Raw genomic sequence first — 18,903 nt, 5'->3', positions numbered from 1 at the left:
AGCAGGGTTTTTCACTTTACTGATAATACTGATACTGATACTGATACTGATACTCTTTACTTTAAATAAGCAAATTGTATACGCTTTTGTATATATTTTAATTATTTATCTTTAACATGATGCACTAAAGTAACTAAAACTGATATAAAACTAAAACTTTATAAAAAGGGTAATGCTTTACAATAAGGTATTGTTTATTAATATTAGTTATGCATTAACATGAAATACATGAAAACATGAAAACTAACATAAAAAATAACAGTGTGTCTTCATTCAAGTGATAAACAATAATAAAAAAAATACAGAAATAAAAATGGAACAGTATAAAAATTAAACTTAAAATTTCTAAATACATAATTTACTGTAAAAATCTCAATTATACAAAACAATATCACTGTGTTAGAGGAATAATCGAGCAGATGCTATAAGAACCACAAATATGAAACACATTTTTTCATAAAGGTGCTGTATGTAGGATGGACGTTGGGTGGTTGAACTAGGTATTGCAGTCAAAATGGTAAATATTGGAGAGGGTTTTTTTCCACCCAGCCCCTCCTCCCCAGACTTAACTCACACGCAGGTTGCCAGATTGACGACACAAACAGGAATGAGCGCACTTGACAATGCCGAAATACAATTGGGTAAACTGGCAGTGGGTGGGTTTCACAAACCAAAAGCAAACACCGATATTCCGGCTTGGAACGCACATTTTCAAAGGAGAATAACTGACTGTAGCATTGTTTTTCAGTTAAACAAGTATGTTAACTTTGCGTGTTTCTTAAATATCTGCAAATATATTATGGTATTTTTATGCTTTAGTAGAGTCAAAATCTTACATACAGCAGCTGTAAAGCACTTTAGAAGAATTCTTCAGCAAAATGAGTCTAAATCCGATGAATTATTGTATGAGTTGTGAGTTCAGCCTTCATCAGTCAGATGTGTGTGTGTGTTTCCAGCACATCACTCGCAGCTTCCACACACTGAACGGATCGCTGCAGAGCTCCGACTCTGGCTTCTGTATCAGCAATCTGGATTACACCGGCATGCAGCACATCACTCCACACATCCCACAGATCAACGACAGCATCAGCACACACTGTCAGGACTGGCTGCCCTACTACGGCTTCCCAAGGTTTCTCACGCTCCAGTTCCTGTCAGATGAGTTTATCATGAAGGAGAATGATGGAGTTCATGTACACGTTCAGCTGAACTGAGCCACCCACTGAACCTGATGATGTCTTTCTCTCATTGTTTCAGGAAGAGCTGGTATCTTCCGGCTCCTGAAGTCTCTCCTAAAGGTCCGCTGGAGGTCCAGCTCTTATCCAGACAGCAGACTCAATGGGGAACCATCAAAATGAGCTTTGAGGTCAAAGGTGAGACTCCAGCCTCATTTTATCATGATCCTAATGGGGACTATCTCTGCTTTCATTATATATAATAATGACTGTTGCTAAATTTGTTTAAATGATAAAACTATACAAAAATACAAACAATTTTAAAACTATATACACTGGCCGGCCAAAGAAACAAACAAACAAATAACACAAAAGTCGCTGTTAGAATTTTAAAAGATAAACACTTATGAATCTATGATTGGATCATTATTACAGTGATTATTATTTTTCTAGCATGAAAAGTTCTTTAAATGAAAAATGAAGTGTGTAGACGTTTCTAAAACATCTGAGTCAGAAGACATATTCCAGAACTATAGTCCAGACCATAACATCAATGGCACAAATTAGTGCCATTTTTAACTATTTTTAGGGCCCGAGGTGCGAGGACCCTCTTGTATTTGCTTTGTTTATTATTAGGGCCCGAGCACCGAGGTGCGAGGACCCTCTTGTATCTGCTTTGTTTATTATTATTATTAGGGCCCGAGCACCGATGGTGTGAGGACCCTCTTGGAATTGCTCCGTTTATTATTATTATTAGGGCCCGAGCACCGAGGTGCGAGGACCCTCTTGTATCTGCTTTGTTTATTATTATTAGGGGCCAAGCACCGAAGGTGCGTAGGCACCTATTGTAATCGTTGGCGTTATTATTCTTCTTCTTCTTCCGCCGCAGGTCTATGGCAGCCCATAGAACTGATTGCGGGAAAGTTGTATAATTTGGCACACTGATAGAGGACAGTCCCAACATTAACTATAGCAAATTTGAAGTCTCTAACTCCTACTCTCTAGCGCCACCACTTGTCCAAACTTTCAATGTTTGTATGCTAATAACTTTTGAACCGTAAGCCAGAAAATGGAAATTCTTTTTTCCTCTGAATCCTTGGCTCATGCCAAGTCGAATGAACCCAAAATTCAAAAATGGCAAGGTTTAGTTTTTTAGCTATTTTAAATTTTTTGAAAAACCTACTTTTTCGAACTCGTCCTAGACGGTTAGTTCGATCTTCACGAAAATTGGCTCATATCATCTTCAGACCATGCTGGCAAAAAGTTTTGGAATTCAAGTTGATTCGTCCAACTGTTGTCGAATGACACATAAACAAATTTGACAAAAAGCACGAAAAAATGCATGTGAGGCTATATCTCGGCAACGGTTTGGCATATTGAGACCAAACTTGGTGTGTGTTATAACAAGCATGTCCTGAGCCTACCTGCAGTGTTTCGACGCAGTGCCACCTAGTGGTCAGGAGATATGAAAAATGCATATTTTTGCTTATAACTTCCGAATGGTTTGGCCAAAAATCACAAAACTGGTCTCTTTAGATTCGGTGGGTCATGTCGAGTCGAATGATATCCAATTTTCCCATGTCAGCCAATTTTAGGCGTCGGCCATTTTGAATTACGCTTTAAAATGCTGTATTTTTTGAACGCATTACCGTATCGTTACGCAAATAATTACAAAAATGTTCGGCTCCATGCCCTGAAGGTACTCAAAAAGTTTGGTGGCGGCGCCACCTTGTGGTCAAAAGTTATAATGGAATATCTAAAAAATGCTAATAACGTTTGAGTAAATTACACTATTTAAATGAAAACCATCTCTCTATATTCTCTGGGTCATGCCGAGAGCATCGATACCAATTATGCGAAAATTGGCCATACTTCCTGTCCGCCATTTTGATTAATGTTGAAAACCTACTTTTTCGAACTCCTCCTAGACCGCTAGTTCGATCTTCACCAAATTTGACGTGGATCATCTTCAGACTATTCTGGCAAAAAGTTATGGATTTCGTGTCGATTTACGAAACGGTTCTCATTTAGCGCATCAACGAATTTACTGGAAGGGTGCCAAAATGCATTTGAGGCTGTATCTCTGCAATGCTTTGACATATTTGCACCAAACTTTGTATCTGTCATTGTCACCTCACACTGACCATGCCACATCAATTTGGTAACAGCGCCACCTATTGGTCAAGAGCAATAAACCATTCATTAATGGTTAATTATTAGACTTATTAAAATGCTAATAACTTTTTATTGCATTAGCCAAATGCAATAAAACTGGTCTCAAAATATTCCCTGGCTTCTGCCGATAACATAGATACCAAATATGCCAGTGTATGCTGAACTTCCGGTACGCCCTTTTTATTTATGTTGAAAACCTACTTTTTCGAACTTCCCATCAACCGTAGGTCCGATTTTCACCAAATTCGAATCAGATGATCTTCAGACTATGCTGACACAAAGTTATGGATTTTGTGTTGATAGACAAAACCGTTTTCACATACCACCGCGACAAAATTAAGGCATCATGCCAAAATGACACTTCAGGCTGTATCTCTGCAATGCTTTAGCATATTGACACTGAACTTTGTGTGTGTCATTGACAAATCACACAGAACTCACCAAAATGATTTGATTACAGCGCCACCTGTTGGTCAAACGTGATAGGCCAATTAATCAAATTACTAGTGGCTGTATTTATGATTTTTCAGCCTTTTCAATTGCAATAATCTTAAAAATGCTGTAATTGCTTATTGTTGCATTTGGTGTGATTATCCATGTCATGCTTAGCTCCTCAATTTGCTGGTGGAGTGCTTGGCCCCATAATTGCTGCTTGCAGCTATATTTCTTCTTCTTCTTCTTCTTCTTCTTCTTCTTCTTCTTCTTCCGCCGCAAGTCTATGGCAGCCCATAGAACCGATTGCAGGAAAGTTGTATAATTTGGCACACTGATAGAGGACAGTCCCAACATTAACTATAGCAAATTTGAAGTCTCTAACTCCTACTCTCTAGCGCCACCACTTGTCCAAACTTTCAATTATTTGATTACAGCACTACCTGTTGGTCAAAAGTGATAGGCCATTTAATCTTATTACTAGTGCTTGTATTTATGATTTTTCAGCCATTTCAATTACAATCATCCTAAAATTGGTTTAATTGCTGATTGTTGCACTTTGTATGATGCTCCATGCCATGCTTAGCTCCTAAATTTGCCGTTGGAGTGCTTGGCCCCGTAATTGCTGCTTGCAGCTATATTTATTATTAGGGGCCAAGCACCGAAGGTGCGTAGGCACCTATTGTAATCGTTGGCGTTATTATTCTTCTTCTTCTTCCGCCGCAAGTCTATGGCAGCCCATAGAACCGATTGCGGGAAAGTTGTATAATTTGGCACACTGATAGAGGACAGTCCCAACATTAACTATAGCAAATTTGAAGTCTCTAACTCCTACTCTCTAGCGCCACCACTTGTCCAAACTTTCAATGTTTGTATGCTAATTACTTTTGAACCGTAAGCCAGAAAATGGAAATTCTTTTTTCCTCTGAATCCTTGGCTCATGCCAAGTTGAATGAACCCCAAAATTCAAAAATCGCAAGGTTTCGTTTTTTCGCTATTTTAAATTTTTTGAAAAACCTACTTTTTCGAACTCGTCCTAGACGGTTAGTTCGATCTTCACGAAAATTGGCTCATATCATCTTCAGACCATGCAGGCAAAAAGTTATGGAATTCAAGTTGATTTGTCCAACATTTGTTGAATGACATGTAAACAAATTTAACAAAAAGCACGCAAACATGCATGTGAGGCTATATCTCGGCAACGGTTTGGCATATTGAGACCAAACTTGGTGTGTGTTATAACAAGCATGTCCTGAGCCTACCTGCAGTGTTTCGACGCAGTGCCACCTAGTGGTCAGGAGATATGAAAAATGCATATTTTTGCTTATATTTTCCGAATGGTTTGGCCAAAAATCACAAAACTGGTCTCTTTAGATTCGGTGGGTCATGTCAAGTCGAATGATATCCAACTTTCCCGTGTCAGCCATTTTAGGCGTCGGCCATTTTGAATTACGCTTTAAAATGCTGTATTTTTTGAACGCATTACCGTATCGTTACGAAAATAATTACAAAAATGTTCGGCTCCATGCCCTGAAGGTACTCAAAAAGTTTGGTGGCTTAAAAGTTATATAATAAGTTAAAAGTTATAATGAAATATCTAAAAAATGCTAATAACTTTTGAGTAAATTAGACAATTGAAATGAAAATGGTCTCCCCGTATTCTTTGGGTCATGCCGAGAACATAGATACCAATTATGCGAAAATTGGCCATACTTCCTGTCCGCCATTTTGATTAATGTTGAAAACTTACTTTTTCGAACTCCTCCTAGACCGTTAGTCCGATTTTCACCAAATTTGACGGGGATCATCTTCAGACGCCACTGGCCAAAAGTTATGGATTTCGTGTCGATATACGAAACGGTTCACATTTAGCACATCAACAAATTTGCTGGAAGGATGCCAAAATGCATTTGAGGCTGTTTCTCTGAAATGCTTTGACATATTTGCACCAAACTTTGTATGAATCATCGCCACCTCACACTGACCATGCCACAAAAATTTGGTAACAGCACCACCTATTGGTCAAGAGTAATAAAACATTCGTTAACCATGAATAATTACACTTTTAAAAATGCTAATAACTTTTTATTGCATTAGCCTATTTGAATGAAACTGGGCTCAAAATATTCCCTGGCTTATGCCGATAACATAGATACCAAATATGCCAGTGTATGCTGAACTTCCAGTCCACCATTTTTATTCATGTTGAAAACCTACTATTTCGAACTCCTCATCAACCGTAGGTCCGATTTTCACCAAATTCGAATCAGATGATCTGCAGACTATGCTGAGACAAAGTTATGGATTTTGTGTTGATAGACAAAACAGTTTTCACATACCACAGGGACGAATTTGAGGCACAATGACAAAATGACACTTGAGGCTGTATATATGGAATGCTTTTTGGCAAATTAACACCAAACTTTGTGTGTGTCATTGAAAAGTCACACAGAGTACACAAATTGATTTTATAACAGTGCCACCTATTGGTCAAACTTGATAAGCCAAGTAATCATGCTACTAGAGGTGGTATTTATGATTTTTTTTAGCCATTTCAATTACAATAATCCTAAAATTGCTGTTATTGCTCATTAATGCATTTGGTGTGATGCTCCATGCCATGCTTAGCTCCTACATTTGCCGTTGGAGTGCTTGGCCCCGTAATTGCTGCTTGCAGCTATATTTAGGGCCCGAGCACCGATGGTGCGAGGACCCTCTTGGAATTGCTCCGTTTATTATTATTATTAGGGCCCGAGCACCGATGGTGTGAGGACCCTCTTGGAATTGCTCCGTTTATTATTATTATTATTATTAGGGCCCGAGCACCGATGGTGTGAGGACCCTCTTGGAATTGCTCCGTTTATTATTATTATTATTATTATTATTATTATTAGGGCCCGAGCACCGATGGTGTGAGGACCCTCTTGGAATTGCTCCGTTTATTATTAGGGCCCGAGCACCGATGGTGTGAGGACCCTCTTGGAATTGCTCCGTTTATTATTATTATTAGGGCCCGAGCACCGATGGTGTGAGGACCCTCTTGGAATTGCTCCGTTTATTATTATTATTATTATTATTATTATTATTATTATTATTATTATTATTAGGGCCCGAGCACCGATGGTGTGAGGACCCTCTTGGAATTGCTCCGTTTATTATTATTATTATTATTATTATTATTATTATTATTATTATTATTATTATTCTCTAAGATGAATCGCATTTTTGAGAGCCTAAACATGCTCGAAAAGTCATGAAACTTTGCACACACCTCAGAACTGGCGAAAATTTACGTCTGATATGGGTTTCAGAAGTGGGTGTGGCAAAATGGCTCGACAGCGCCACCTATACACTTTCAACGGTGTGCGCCTCGAGCTACGTTTCACGTACATGTATGAAAATTGGTATACACATGTATCTCTCCAATACCTACAAAAAAGTCTCTTGGAGCAAAATCCGAAACCCAACAGGAAGTCGGTTATTTTTAATTTTATGAGCAAATTTTGAGTCATTTTTGTCATTTCCATGCGTTGTATTTTAACGAACTCCTCCTAGAGATTAATTCAGATCAACACCAAAATTGGTATGCCTAATCTAAAGGCCTTTGCGATGTTAAATTGCGAAGATTTTGAGTTTTCGTTAAAGGGCGTGTCCGTGGCGGCCTGGCGAATTTCGATGATTCGCCATGAAAAATGAAGTTGCTATAACTCAGACATACAATGTCCAATCTGCCCCAAACTTCACATTTTTGATGAGACTCCGAACCTGAACAGATTGACATGCCCATATTCAGTTATAGTCATAGCGCCACCTATTGGCAACAGGAAGTGACATATTTTCCACTGTGACTAACTACTCCTAGAAATTTTATGACATCAATGTCTTTTTTGTGGTCAGTCTAATCTAAAGGCCTGTGCGATGTTTAGTTGTGAAGATCTTGAGTTTTCGTTAAGGAGCGTGTCCATGACGCCGTGACAAAATTCAAAGTCCCGCCATGGGAATAAAAGATGTTATAACTCAGGCATAAAATGTCCGATCTTCCCCAAACTTCACATGTTTGATAAAAGTCCTGGCCTGAACAGATCTGAAGGCCAATATTCCATCGGGTGTGGCAAAATGGCTCGATAGCGCCACCTATACACTTTCAACGGAGTGCGCCTCGATCTATGTTTCACGTACATGTACAAAAATTGGTACACACATGTAACACACCAATACCTACAAAAAAGTCTCTTGGTGCGAAATCCTAATCCCAACAGGAAGTCGATTATTTTGAATTTTCCCTGCGAAATTGGTGCTGTTTTTGCCATTTTCAGGGGTTGTACTTTAACGAACTCCTCCTAGAGATTTATTCAGATGAACACCAAACTTGGTCAGTGTAATCTAAAGCCCTTTGCGATGTTAAATTGCGAAGGACTTGAGGTTTCGTTAAAGGGCGTGTCCATGGCGGCCTGACAAACTTCGATGTTTCGCCATGAAAAAGGAAGTTGCTGTAACTCAGACATACAATGTCCAATCTGCCCCAAACTTCACATGTTGGATAAGACTCTTGACCTGAACAGATCTACATGCCAATATTCAGTTATAGTCATAGCGCCACCTATTGGCAACAGGAAGTGAAATATTTTACACTGCGACAAACTACTCCTAGAAATTTTATGACATCAATGTTATTTTTGTGGTCAGTCTAATCTAAAGACCTGTGTGATGTTTAGTTGTGAAGATCTTGAGTTTTCGTTAAAAGGCGTGTCCATGGTGCCGTGACGAAGTTCGATGTGTCGCCATGGGAATAAAAGATGTTATAACTCAGGCATAAAATGTCCGATCTTGCCCAAACTTCACATGTGTGATAAGGGTCCTGGCCTGAACAGATCTGAAGAACAATATTCCATTGGGTGTGGCAAAATGGCTCGATAGCGCCACCTATACACTTTCAACTGAGTGCATATACACATTCAACGGAGTGCGCCTCAAGCTATGTTTCACGTACATGTACAAAAATCGGTACACACATGTAACACACCAATATCTACGAAAAAGTCTCTTGGTACGAAATCCGAATCCAAACAGGAAGTCAGTTATTTAGAATGTTCTCTGCAAAATTGGCGTTGTTTTTGGCATTTTCAGGGGTTGTACTTTAACGAACTCCTCCTAGAGATTTATTCAGATCAACATCAAACTTGGTCAGTTAAATCTAAAGGCCTTTGCGAAGTTAAATTGGGAAGATCTTGAGATTTCGTTAAAGGGAGTGTCCATGGCGGCCTGACAAATTTCGATGTTTCGCCATGAAAAAGGAAGTTGTTGTAACTTAGACATACAATGTCCAATCTGCCCCAAACTTTGCATGTTGGATAAGACTTTTGACCTGAACAGATCTAAATGCCAATATTCAGTTATAGCCATAGCGCCACCTGCTGGCAACAGGAAGTGACATGTTTTACGTTGTAACAAACTACTCCTAGAAATTTAATGACATCAACATTTTATTTTGGTCAGTCTAATCTAAAGGTGTTTGCAATGTTAAATTGTGGAGATCTTGAATTTTTGTTTAAGGGCGTGTCCATTACGCTGTGACAAAATTTGATGTCTCGCCACAGCAAGAGAAGTTGTTGTAACTCAGGCATAAAATGTTCAATCTTCCCCAAACTTCACATGATTGATAAGAGTCCTGGCCTGAACACATCTGAAGGCCAATATTCCATTATAATGATAGCGCCACCTGCTTGCAATATGAAGATTGGCACATATATGGAATATACTTTGATACATTCCACTTATATTTATGACATTAAATGCATATTTCTCACCATTCACCTTTTTACTAAAGCAACTCGCTGGTGGTGTGCCCGGGTGCGAGGGCCCGTTCATCGCTGCTTGCAGCTTTAATTATTGTTACTATTATTATTCTCTAAGATGAATCGCATTTGTGAGAGCCTAAACATGCTCGAAAAGTCATGAAACTTTGCACACACCTCAGAACTGGCGAAAATTTACGTCTGATATGGGTTTCAGAAGTGGGTGTGGCAAAATGGCTCGACAGCGCCACCTATACACGTTCAACGGTGTGCGCCTCGAGCTACGTTTCACGTACATATATGAAAATTGGTACACACATGTATCTCTCCAATACCTACAAAAAAGTCTCTTGGAGCAAAATCCGAAACCCAACAGGAAGTCGGTTATTTTAAATTTTATGAGCAAATTTTGTGTCATTTTTGTCATTTCCATGCGTTGTATTTTAACGAACTCCTCCTAGAGATTAATTCAGATAAACACCAAAGTTGGTATGCCTAATCTAAAGGCCTTTGCGATGTTAAATTGCGAAGATTTTGAGTTTTCGTTAAAGGGCGTGTCCGTGGCGGCGTGGCGAATTTCGATGATTCGCCATGAAAAATGAAGTTGCTATAACTCAGACATACAATGTCCAATCTGCCCCAAACTTCACATGTTTGATGAGACTCCAAACCTGAACAGATTGACATGCCCATATTCAGTTATAGTCATAGCGCCACCTATTGGCAACAGGAAGTGACATATTTTACACTGCGACTAACTACTCCTAGAAATTTTATGACATCAATGTCTTTTTTGTGGTCAGTCTAATCTAAAGGCCTGTGCAATGTTAAGTTGTGAAGATCTTGAGTTTTCGTTAAGGGGCGTGTCCATGGCGCCGTGACAAAATTCAAAGTCTCGCCATGGGAATAAAAGATGTTATAACTCAGGCATAAAATGTCCGATCTTCCCCAAACTTCACATGTTTGATAAAAGTCCTGGCCTGAACAGATCTGAAGGCCAATATTCCATCGGTTGTGACAAAATGGCTCAATAGCGCCACCTATACACTTTCAACGGAGTGCGCCTCGATCTATGTTTCACGTACATGTACAAAAATGGGTACACACATGTAACACACCAATACCTACAAAAAAGTCTCTTGGTACGAAATCCTAATCCCAACAGGAAGTCGATTATTTTGAATTTTCCCTGCAAAATTGGTGTTGTTTTTGTCATTTTCAGGGGTTGTACTTTAACGAACTCCTCCTAGAGATTTATTCAGATGAACACCAAACTTGGTCAGTGTAATCTAAAGCCCTTTGCGATGTTAAATTGCGAAGGACTTGAGGTTTCGGTAAAGGGCGTGTCCATGGCGGCCTGACAAATTTCGATGTTTCGCCATGAAAAAGGAAGTTACTGTAACTCAGACATACAATGTCCAATCTGCCCCAAAATTCACATGTTGGATAAGACTCTTGACCTGAACAGATCTACATGCCAATATTCATTTATAGTCATAGCGCCACCTATTGGCAACAGGAAGTGAAATATTTTACACTGCGACAAACTACTCCTAGAAATTTTATGACATCAATGTTATTTTTGTGGTCAGTCTAATCTAAAGACCTGTGTGATGTTTAGTTGTGAAGATCTTGAGTTTTCGTTAAAAGGCGTGTCCATGGCGCCGTGGCGAAGTTCGATGTGTCGCCATGGGAATAAAAGATGTTATAACTTAGGAATAAAATGTCCGATCTTGCCCAAACTTCACATGTGTGATAAGGGTCCTGGCCTGAACAGATCTGAAGGCCAATATTCCATTGGGTGTGGCAAAATGGCTCGATAGCGCCACCTATACACTTTCAACTGAGTGCATATACACTTTCAACGGAGTGCGCCTCAAGCTATGTTTCACGTACATGTACAAAAATCGGTACACACATGTAACACACCAATATCTACGAAAAAGTCTCTTGGTACGAAATCCGAATCCAAACAGGAAGTCAGTTATTTAGAATGTTCTCTGCAAAATTGGTGTTGTTTTTGGCATTTTCAGGGGTTGTACTTTAACGAACTCCTCCTAGAGATTTATTCAGATCAACATCAAACTTGGTCAGTTAAATCTAAAGGCCTTTGCGAAGTTAAATTGGGAAGATCTTGAGAGTTCGTTAAAGGGAGTGTCCATGGCGGCCTGACAAATTTTGATGTTTCGCCATGAAAAAGGAAGTTGCTGTAACTCAGACATACAATGTCCAATCTGCCCCAAACTTCGCATGTTAGATAAGACTTCTGCCCTTAACAGATCTACATGCCCATATTCAATTATAGTCATAGTGCCACCTGCTGGCAACAGGAAGTGACATATTTTACGCTGAGACAAACTACTCCTAGAGATTTTTGACATTAATGTATTTTTGTGGTCAGTCTAATCTAAAGGCCTGTGTAATGTTAAATTGTGGCAATCTTGAGTTTTTGTTAAAGAGCGTGTCCATGGCAAAAATGACAAAATTTGATGTCTCGCCACAGCAAGAGAAGTTGTTGTAACTCAGGTATAAAATGTTTGATCTTCCCCAAACTTCACATGTTCGATAAGAGTGCAGCCCTGAACACATCTGAAGGCCAATATTCCATTATAATGATAGCGCCACCTGCTGGCAACAGAAAGATTGGCACATATATGGAATAAACTTTGATATATTCCACTTATATTTATGAGTTTAAATGCATATTTCTCACCGTTCACCTATTTACTAAAGCCACTCGCTGCCGGTGAGCCCGGGTGCGAGGGCCCGTTCATCGCTGCTTGCAGCTTTAATTATTATTATTATTATTATTATTATTATTCTTCTCTAAGATGAATCGCATTTTTGAGAGCTTAAACATGCTCAAAAAGTCATGAAACTTTGCACACACCTCAGAACTGGCGAAAATTTACGTCTGATATGGGTTTCAGAAGTGGGTGTGGCAAAATGGCTCGACAGCGCCACCTATACACGTTCAACGGTGTGCGCCTCGAGCTACGTTTCACGTACATGTATGAAAATTGGTATACACATGTATCTCTCCAATACCTACAAAAAAGTCTCTTGGAGCAAAATCCGAAACCCAACAGGAAGTCGGTTATTTTTAATTTTATGAGCAAATTTTGTGTCATTTTTGTCATTTCCATGCGTTGTATTTTAACGAACTCCTCCTAGAGATTAATTCAGATCAACACCAAAGTTGATATGCCTAATCTAAAGGCCTTTGCGATGTTAAATTGCGAAGATTTTGAGTTTTCGTTAAAGGGCGTGTCCGTGGCGGCCTGGCGAATTTCGATGATTCGCCATGAAAAATCAAGTTGCTATAACTCAGACATACAATGTCCAATGTGTCCAAAACTTCACATGTTTAATAAGACTCCTGACCTGAACAGATTAACATGCCCATATTCAGTTATAGTCATAGCGCCACCTATAGGAAACAGGAAGTGACATATTTTACACTGCGACTAACTACTCCTAGAAATTTTATGACATCAATGTCTTTTTTGTGGTCAGTCTCATCTAAAGGCCTGTGCGATGTTAAACTGTGAAGATCTTGAGTTTTCGTTAAAAGGCGTGTCCATGGCGCCATGACGAAGTTCGATGTCTCGCCAAGGGAATAAAATATGTTATAACTCAGGCATAAAATGTCCGATCTTCCCCAAACTTCACATGTGTGATAAAAGTCCTGGCCTGAACAGATCTGAAGGCCAATATTCCATCGGGTGTGGCAAAATGGCTTGATAGCGCCACCTATACACTTTCAACGGAGTGCACCTTGAGCTATGTTTCACGTACATGTACAAAAATTGGTACACACATGTAACACACCAATACCTACAAAAAAGTCTCTTGGTACGAAATCCTAATCCCAACAGGAAGTCGGTTATTTTGAATTTTCCCTGCAAAATTGGTGTTGTTTTTGCCATTTTCAGGGGTTGTACTTTAACAAACTCCTCCTAGAGATTTATTCAGATGAACACCAAACTTGGTCAGTGTAATCTAAAGCCATTTGTGATGTTAAATTGCGAAGGACTTGAGGTTTCGTTAAAGGGCGTGTCCATGGTGGCCTGACAAATTTCGATGTTTCGCCATGAAAAAGGAAATTGCTGTAACTCAGACATACAATGTCCAATCTGCCCCAAACTTCACATGTTGGATAAGACTCTTGACCTGAACAGATCTACATGCCAATATTCAGTTATAGTCATAGCGCCACCTATTGGCAACAGGAAGTGAAATATTTTACACTGCGACAAACTACTCCAAGAAATTTTATGACATCAATGTTATTTTTGTGGTCAGTCTAATCTAAAGACCTGTGTGATGTTTAGTTGTGAAGATCTTGAGTTTTCGTTAAAAGGCGTGTCCATGGCGCCGTGACGAAGTTTGATGTGTCGCCATGGGAATAAAAGATGTTATAACTCAGGCATAAAATGTCCGATCTTGCCCAAACTTCACATGTGTGATAAGGGTCCTGGCCTGAACAGATCTGAAGGCCAATATTCCATTGGGTGTGGCAAAATGGCTCGATAGCGCCACCTATACACTTTGAACTGAGTGCATATACACTTTCAACGGAGTGTGCCTCAAGCTATGTTTCACGTACATGTACAAAAATCGGTACACACATGTAACACATCAATATCTATGAAAAAGTCTCTTGGTACGAAATCCAAATCCAAACAGGAAGTCAGTTATTTAGAATGTTCTCTGCAAAATTGGTGTTGTTTTTGGCATTTTCAGGGGTTGTACTTTAACGAACTCCTCCTAGAGATTTATTCAGATCAACATCAAACTTGGTCAGTTAAATCTAAAGGCCTTTGCGAAGGTAAATTGGGAAGATCTTGAGGTTTCGTTAAAGGGAGTGTCCATGGCGGCCTGACAAATTTTGATGTTTCGCCATGAAAAAGGAAGTTGCTGTAACTCAGACATACAATGTCCAATCTGCCCCAAACTTTGAATGTTAGATAAGACTTCTGCCCTTAACAGATCTACATGCCCATATTCAATTATAGTCATAGCGCCACCTGCTGGCAACAGGAAGTGACATATTTTACGCTGAGACAAACTACTCCTAGAGATTTTTTGACATTAATGTATTTTTTGTGGTCAGTCTAATCTAAAGGCCTGTGCAATGTTTAATTGTGGAGATCTTCAGTTTTTGTTAAAGGGCGTGTCCATGGCGCCATGACAAAATTTGATGTCTCGCCACAGCAAGAGAAGTTGTTGTAACTCAGGCATAAAATGTTCAATCTTCCCCAGACTTCACATGTTCGATAAGAGTGCAGCCCTGAACACATCTGAAGGCCAATATTCCATTATAATGATAGCGCCACCTATTGGCAACAGGAAAATTGGCACATGTAAATGACTTTGACATATTCCACTTATATTTACGATTTGAAATGCATATTTCCCACCTTCACCTTTTTACTAAAGCCACACGATTGCGGTGAGCACGGGTGCGAGGGCCCGTTCATCGCTGTTTGCAGCTTTAATTATTATTATTCTTCTTCTCCAAGATGAATCGCATTTTTGAGAGCCTAAACATGCTCGAAAAGTCATGAAACTTTGCACACACCTCAGAACTGGCGAAAATTTACGTCTGATATGGGTTTCAGAAGTGGGTGTGGCAAAATGGCTCGACAGCGCCACCTATACACGTTCAACGGTGTGCGCCTCGAGCTACGTTTCACGTACATTTATGAAAATTGGTATACACATGTATCTCTCTAATACCTAGAAAAAAGTCTCTAGGAGCAAAATGCGAAACCCAACAGGAAGTCGGTTATTTTTAATTTTATGAGCAAATTTTGTGTCATTTTTGTCATTTCCATGCGTTGTATTTTAACGAACTCCTCCTAGAGATTAATTCAGATCAACACCAAAGTTGGTATGCCTAATCTAAAGGCCTTTGCGATGTTAAATTGCGAAGATTTTGAGTTTTCGTTAAAGGGCGTGTCCGTGGCGGCCTGGCGAATTTCGATGATTCGCCATGTAAAATGAAGTTGCTATAACTCAGACATACAATGTCCAATCTGCCCCAAACTTCACATGTTTAATAAGACTCCTGACCTGAACATATTTACATGCCCATATTCAGTAATAGTCATAGCGCCACCTATAAGCAACAGGAAGTGACATATTTTACACTTCGACAGACTACTCCTAGAAATTTTTTGACATCAATGTCTTTTTTATGGTCAGTCTAATCTTAAGGCCTGTGCAATGTTAAATTGTGAAGATCTTGAGTTTTCGTTAAGGGGCGTGTCCATGGCGCGGTGACAAAATTCAAAGTCTCGCCATGGGAATAAAAGATGTTATAACTCAGGCATAAAAAGTCCGATCTTCCCCAAACTTCACATGTGTGATAAAAGTCCTGGCCTGAACAGATCTGAAGGCCAATATTCCATCGGATGCGGCGAAATGGCTCGATAGCGCCACCTTTACACTTTCAACGGAGTGCGCCTCGAGCTATGTTTCACGTACATGTACAAAAATTGGTACACACATGTAACACACCAATACCTACAAAAAAGTCTCTTGGTACGAAATCCTATTCCCAACAGGAAGTCGGTTATTTTGAATTTTCCCTGCAAAATTGGTGTTGTTTTTGCCATTTTCAGGGGTTGTACTTTAACGAACTCCTCCTAGAGATTTATTCAGATGAACACCAAACTTAGTCAGAGTAATCTAAAGCCATTTGCGATGTTAAATTGCGAAGGACTTGAGGTTTCGTTAAAGGGCGTGTCCATGGCGGCCTGACAAATTTCGATGTTTCGCCATGAAAAAGGAAGTTGCTGTAACTCAGACATACAATGTCCAATCTGCCTCAAACTTCACCTGTTAGATAAGAATTCTGCCCTCAACAGATCTACATGCCCATATTCAGTCATAGTCATAGCGCCACCTGCTGGCAACAGGAAGTGTCATGTTTTACACTGCAAAGAACTACTCCAAGAAATTTTATGACATCAACATTTTATTTTGGTCAGTCTAATCTAAAGGTCTTTGCAATGTTAAATTGTGGAGATCTTTAGATTTTGTTAAAGGGCGTGTCCATGGTGCTGTGACAAAATTTGATGTCTCGCCATGGGAAGAGTAGTTGTTGTAACTCAGGCATAAAATGTTCAATATTCCCCAAACTTCACATGTTCGATAAGACTCCTGGCCTGAACACATCAGAAGGCCAGTATTCCATTATAATGATAGTGCCACCTATTGGCAGCAGCAAAATTGGCACATATAAATGACTTTGACATATTTCACTTTTTGTTTACGATTTGAAATGCACATTTCTCACCGTTCACCTTTTTACTAAAGCCACATGATGGCGGTGAGCCCGGGTGCGAGGGCCCATTCATCGCTGCTTGCAGCTTTAATTTTAGTTATGTTTTTATATATAGCAAACACAAATTACTGATATTTACTAGTTTTATTTGACTAGTTTTATAATTATATTTTTTATATAGTTATATGTTAAAAAACTGCTTTTATATACATCTATACAAATGTTTGTATATATATAGTAGCATATTTTATTAATTTGTTGCATCTCTCTGTCTGTCTGTATGCCACATGTGTTTAAACAGCAACAGAAATTTAGGTTATCAGGTATTCTGTAATAAAAAGTTACACATAGTCCAGCAATCCAACTTGGCTTTAGAGAACAAAATGCAATATTAAGGCAGCATTCAATAATCTGTTGTTCTCACTCAGGTCCGAGTCACATGTCTCTGTATCTGCGTCCTCACGCTGAAGCGTCTCTGACTGGCTGGTCTTTCAGCGGCTGGAGGGAAATTGGAGGGAGGTTCATATTTTATACTCACGGCCTCGACGCAATATCCTGGACCTTCTGGATTGAGATCTGGGTGAGTTTGAACTCCAGAACCACATATTTAACCTGAGGAGCACCACAGTGTTTATTGTGTTTTCTGGTCTTCAGACGCTCAAGTCCTCAGAGGAGTCTCCTGATGAGGGCTTGATCTCTCTGATCATCTCCGCTCATTATTTATCTGGTTCAGACGGCCGTTCAGAGCCGCTCGAGTCCTTCCTGAAGAGATTCCCAGCCTGGGTGTTCTCATCCTCATGGATCAGCACGTACCACGTGTACAGATACTGAGGGACACACAAACACACCCTCACACACTGGTTTCCTTTTTTTATGGGGACATTCCACAGGTGTAAGGGTTTTTCTACTGTACAAAGTGTATTTTCTATCCTCTTACCCTAACCCTAGACCTAAACCTACCCCTTGCACAAAACGTACGGATTTTCAAAGCACTTTATTATGTGATTTATTAGCTTGTTTCCTAATGGTGTTGTTTCTAATGGTTTTGTTTCCAAAAATGTCCCAACAAGGTTCAAATTTTATGGTAGAAATATATTGGCGACGACCAGTGTTGGGAAGGTTACTTTGGAAATGTAATTGGTTACAGATTACAAGTTACCCTGTTTAAAATGTAATAGTAGTGTAACTTTTTCAATTACTTTATTAAAGTAATGTAACTAATTACTTTTGAGTAATTTTTGATTACTTTTCTAAATTTGTGAAAATAAAGAATAATAAATAAAAGCATATACATCAACTCAAATACAGTTATCTAATAAGCATGTGTTGTATTCTGTGTAATAAACTCCTGAAACATTGGTGTTTTTTTTTAAACTGCTGTCTCTTTGTATATGATGATAATGATTCTCAAAATAAGTAAAATGCACATGAAGTGACACAGAGCAGTTCTAGAAATGATGTTTATGTGCTCGTGTACTCCTATATTGAGGCAGCAGAGGTTGAAAACACTGCGAGCTTCAGTAGGCCTATGTGTAGTAAATGAAACCATGTCTTTGCCATTAATTTACAGGAGGGGCGGACTGGGAAAAAAAATCAGAGCAAAATTCAAACTCATACAAACAAATTCATGGACAAAACTATTTTTTTGTATGGACCTGACATAAAAAAGGTTTAAATCTTTAATTTGGGGACATGCAAAATAATTAAAAGTTCTCTCCTGAACTGCACCTTCACTTCCTCTTCAGTCTCTTTATTTTGCCCTGTTATCCATCTCTCTCATGACTTTAATACTCAAGATTGAACAAAACTATACTCTACAATACTACAATATCTTTATAGAAAAATCCTAATACTGTACACGAGTCATGTTTTTCCCTTACAAAAATTAACCATGCTTTTATTAGCCTATATAAAAGTAAAATAACCTTGTTTTGTTTTTGTTTTTTTGCAAATGGATTTGTATTTATTTTTAAATAAATACATTTGTAAAATAATTTTACATTTTTGGTTACCACATTTAAACAATAGTAAC

General features: G+C 39.0%; 1 protein-coding gene across 2 annotated transcripts in view; it reads left to right on the top strand.

Annotated features, from left to right (window-relative positions):
* The window catches only part of LOC132146149 (endoplasmic reticulum metallopeptidase 1-like), a 67,055-nt gene extending 49,084 nt beyond the window's left edge, over positions 1 to 17,971 (top strand). The window contains exons 12-15 of one of the 2 annotated variants that reach the window (XM_059556996.1): positions 957 to 1,132; positions 1,258 to 1,373; positions 17,300 to 17,451; positions 17,526 to 17,971. In XM_059556996.1, coding sequence (XP_059412979.1) covers positions 957 to 1,132; positions 1,258 to 1,373; positions 17,300 to 17,451; positions 17,526 to 17,702 — 621 coding nt within the window. In that variant the 3' untranslated portion in view covers positions 17,703 to 17,971. Of the gene's footprint in view, positions 1 to 956; positions 1,133 to 1,257; positions 1,374 to 17,299; positions 17,452 to 17,525 lie in introns of those variants that run through there. The other variant, XR_009434899.1, reaches the window with a different exon arrangement.
* Positions 17,972 to 18,903: the final 932 nt, after the last annotated feature.

The sequence above is a fragment of the Carassius carassius genome, chromosome 1 (assembly GCF_963082965.1).
Source record: "Carassius carassius chromosome 1, fCarCar2.1, whole genome shotgun sequence".
Lineage (NCBI taxonomy): Eukaryota > Metazoa > Chordata > Actinopteri > Cypriniformes > Cyprinidae > Carassius > Carassius carassius.
Note: the sequence above shows the minus strand (reverse complement) of the source record. Positions and strands in the feature narration are given on the sequence as shown.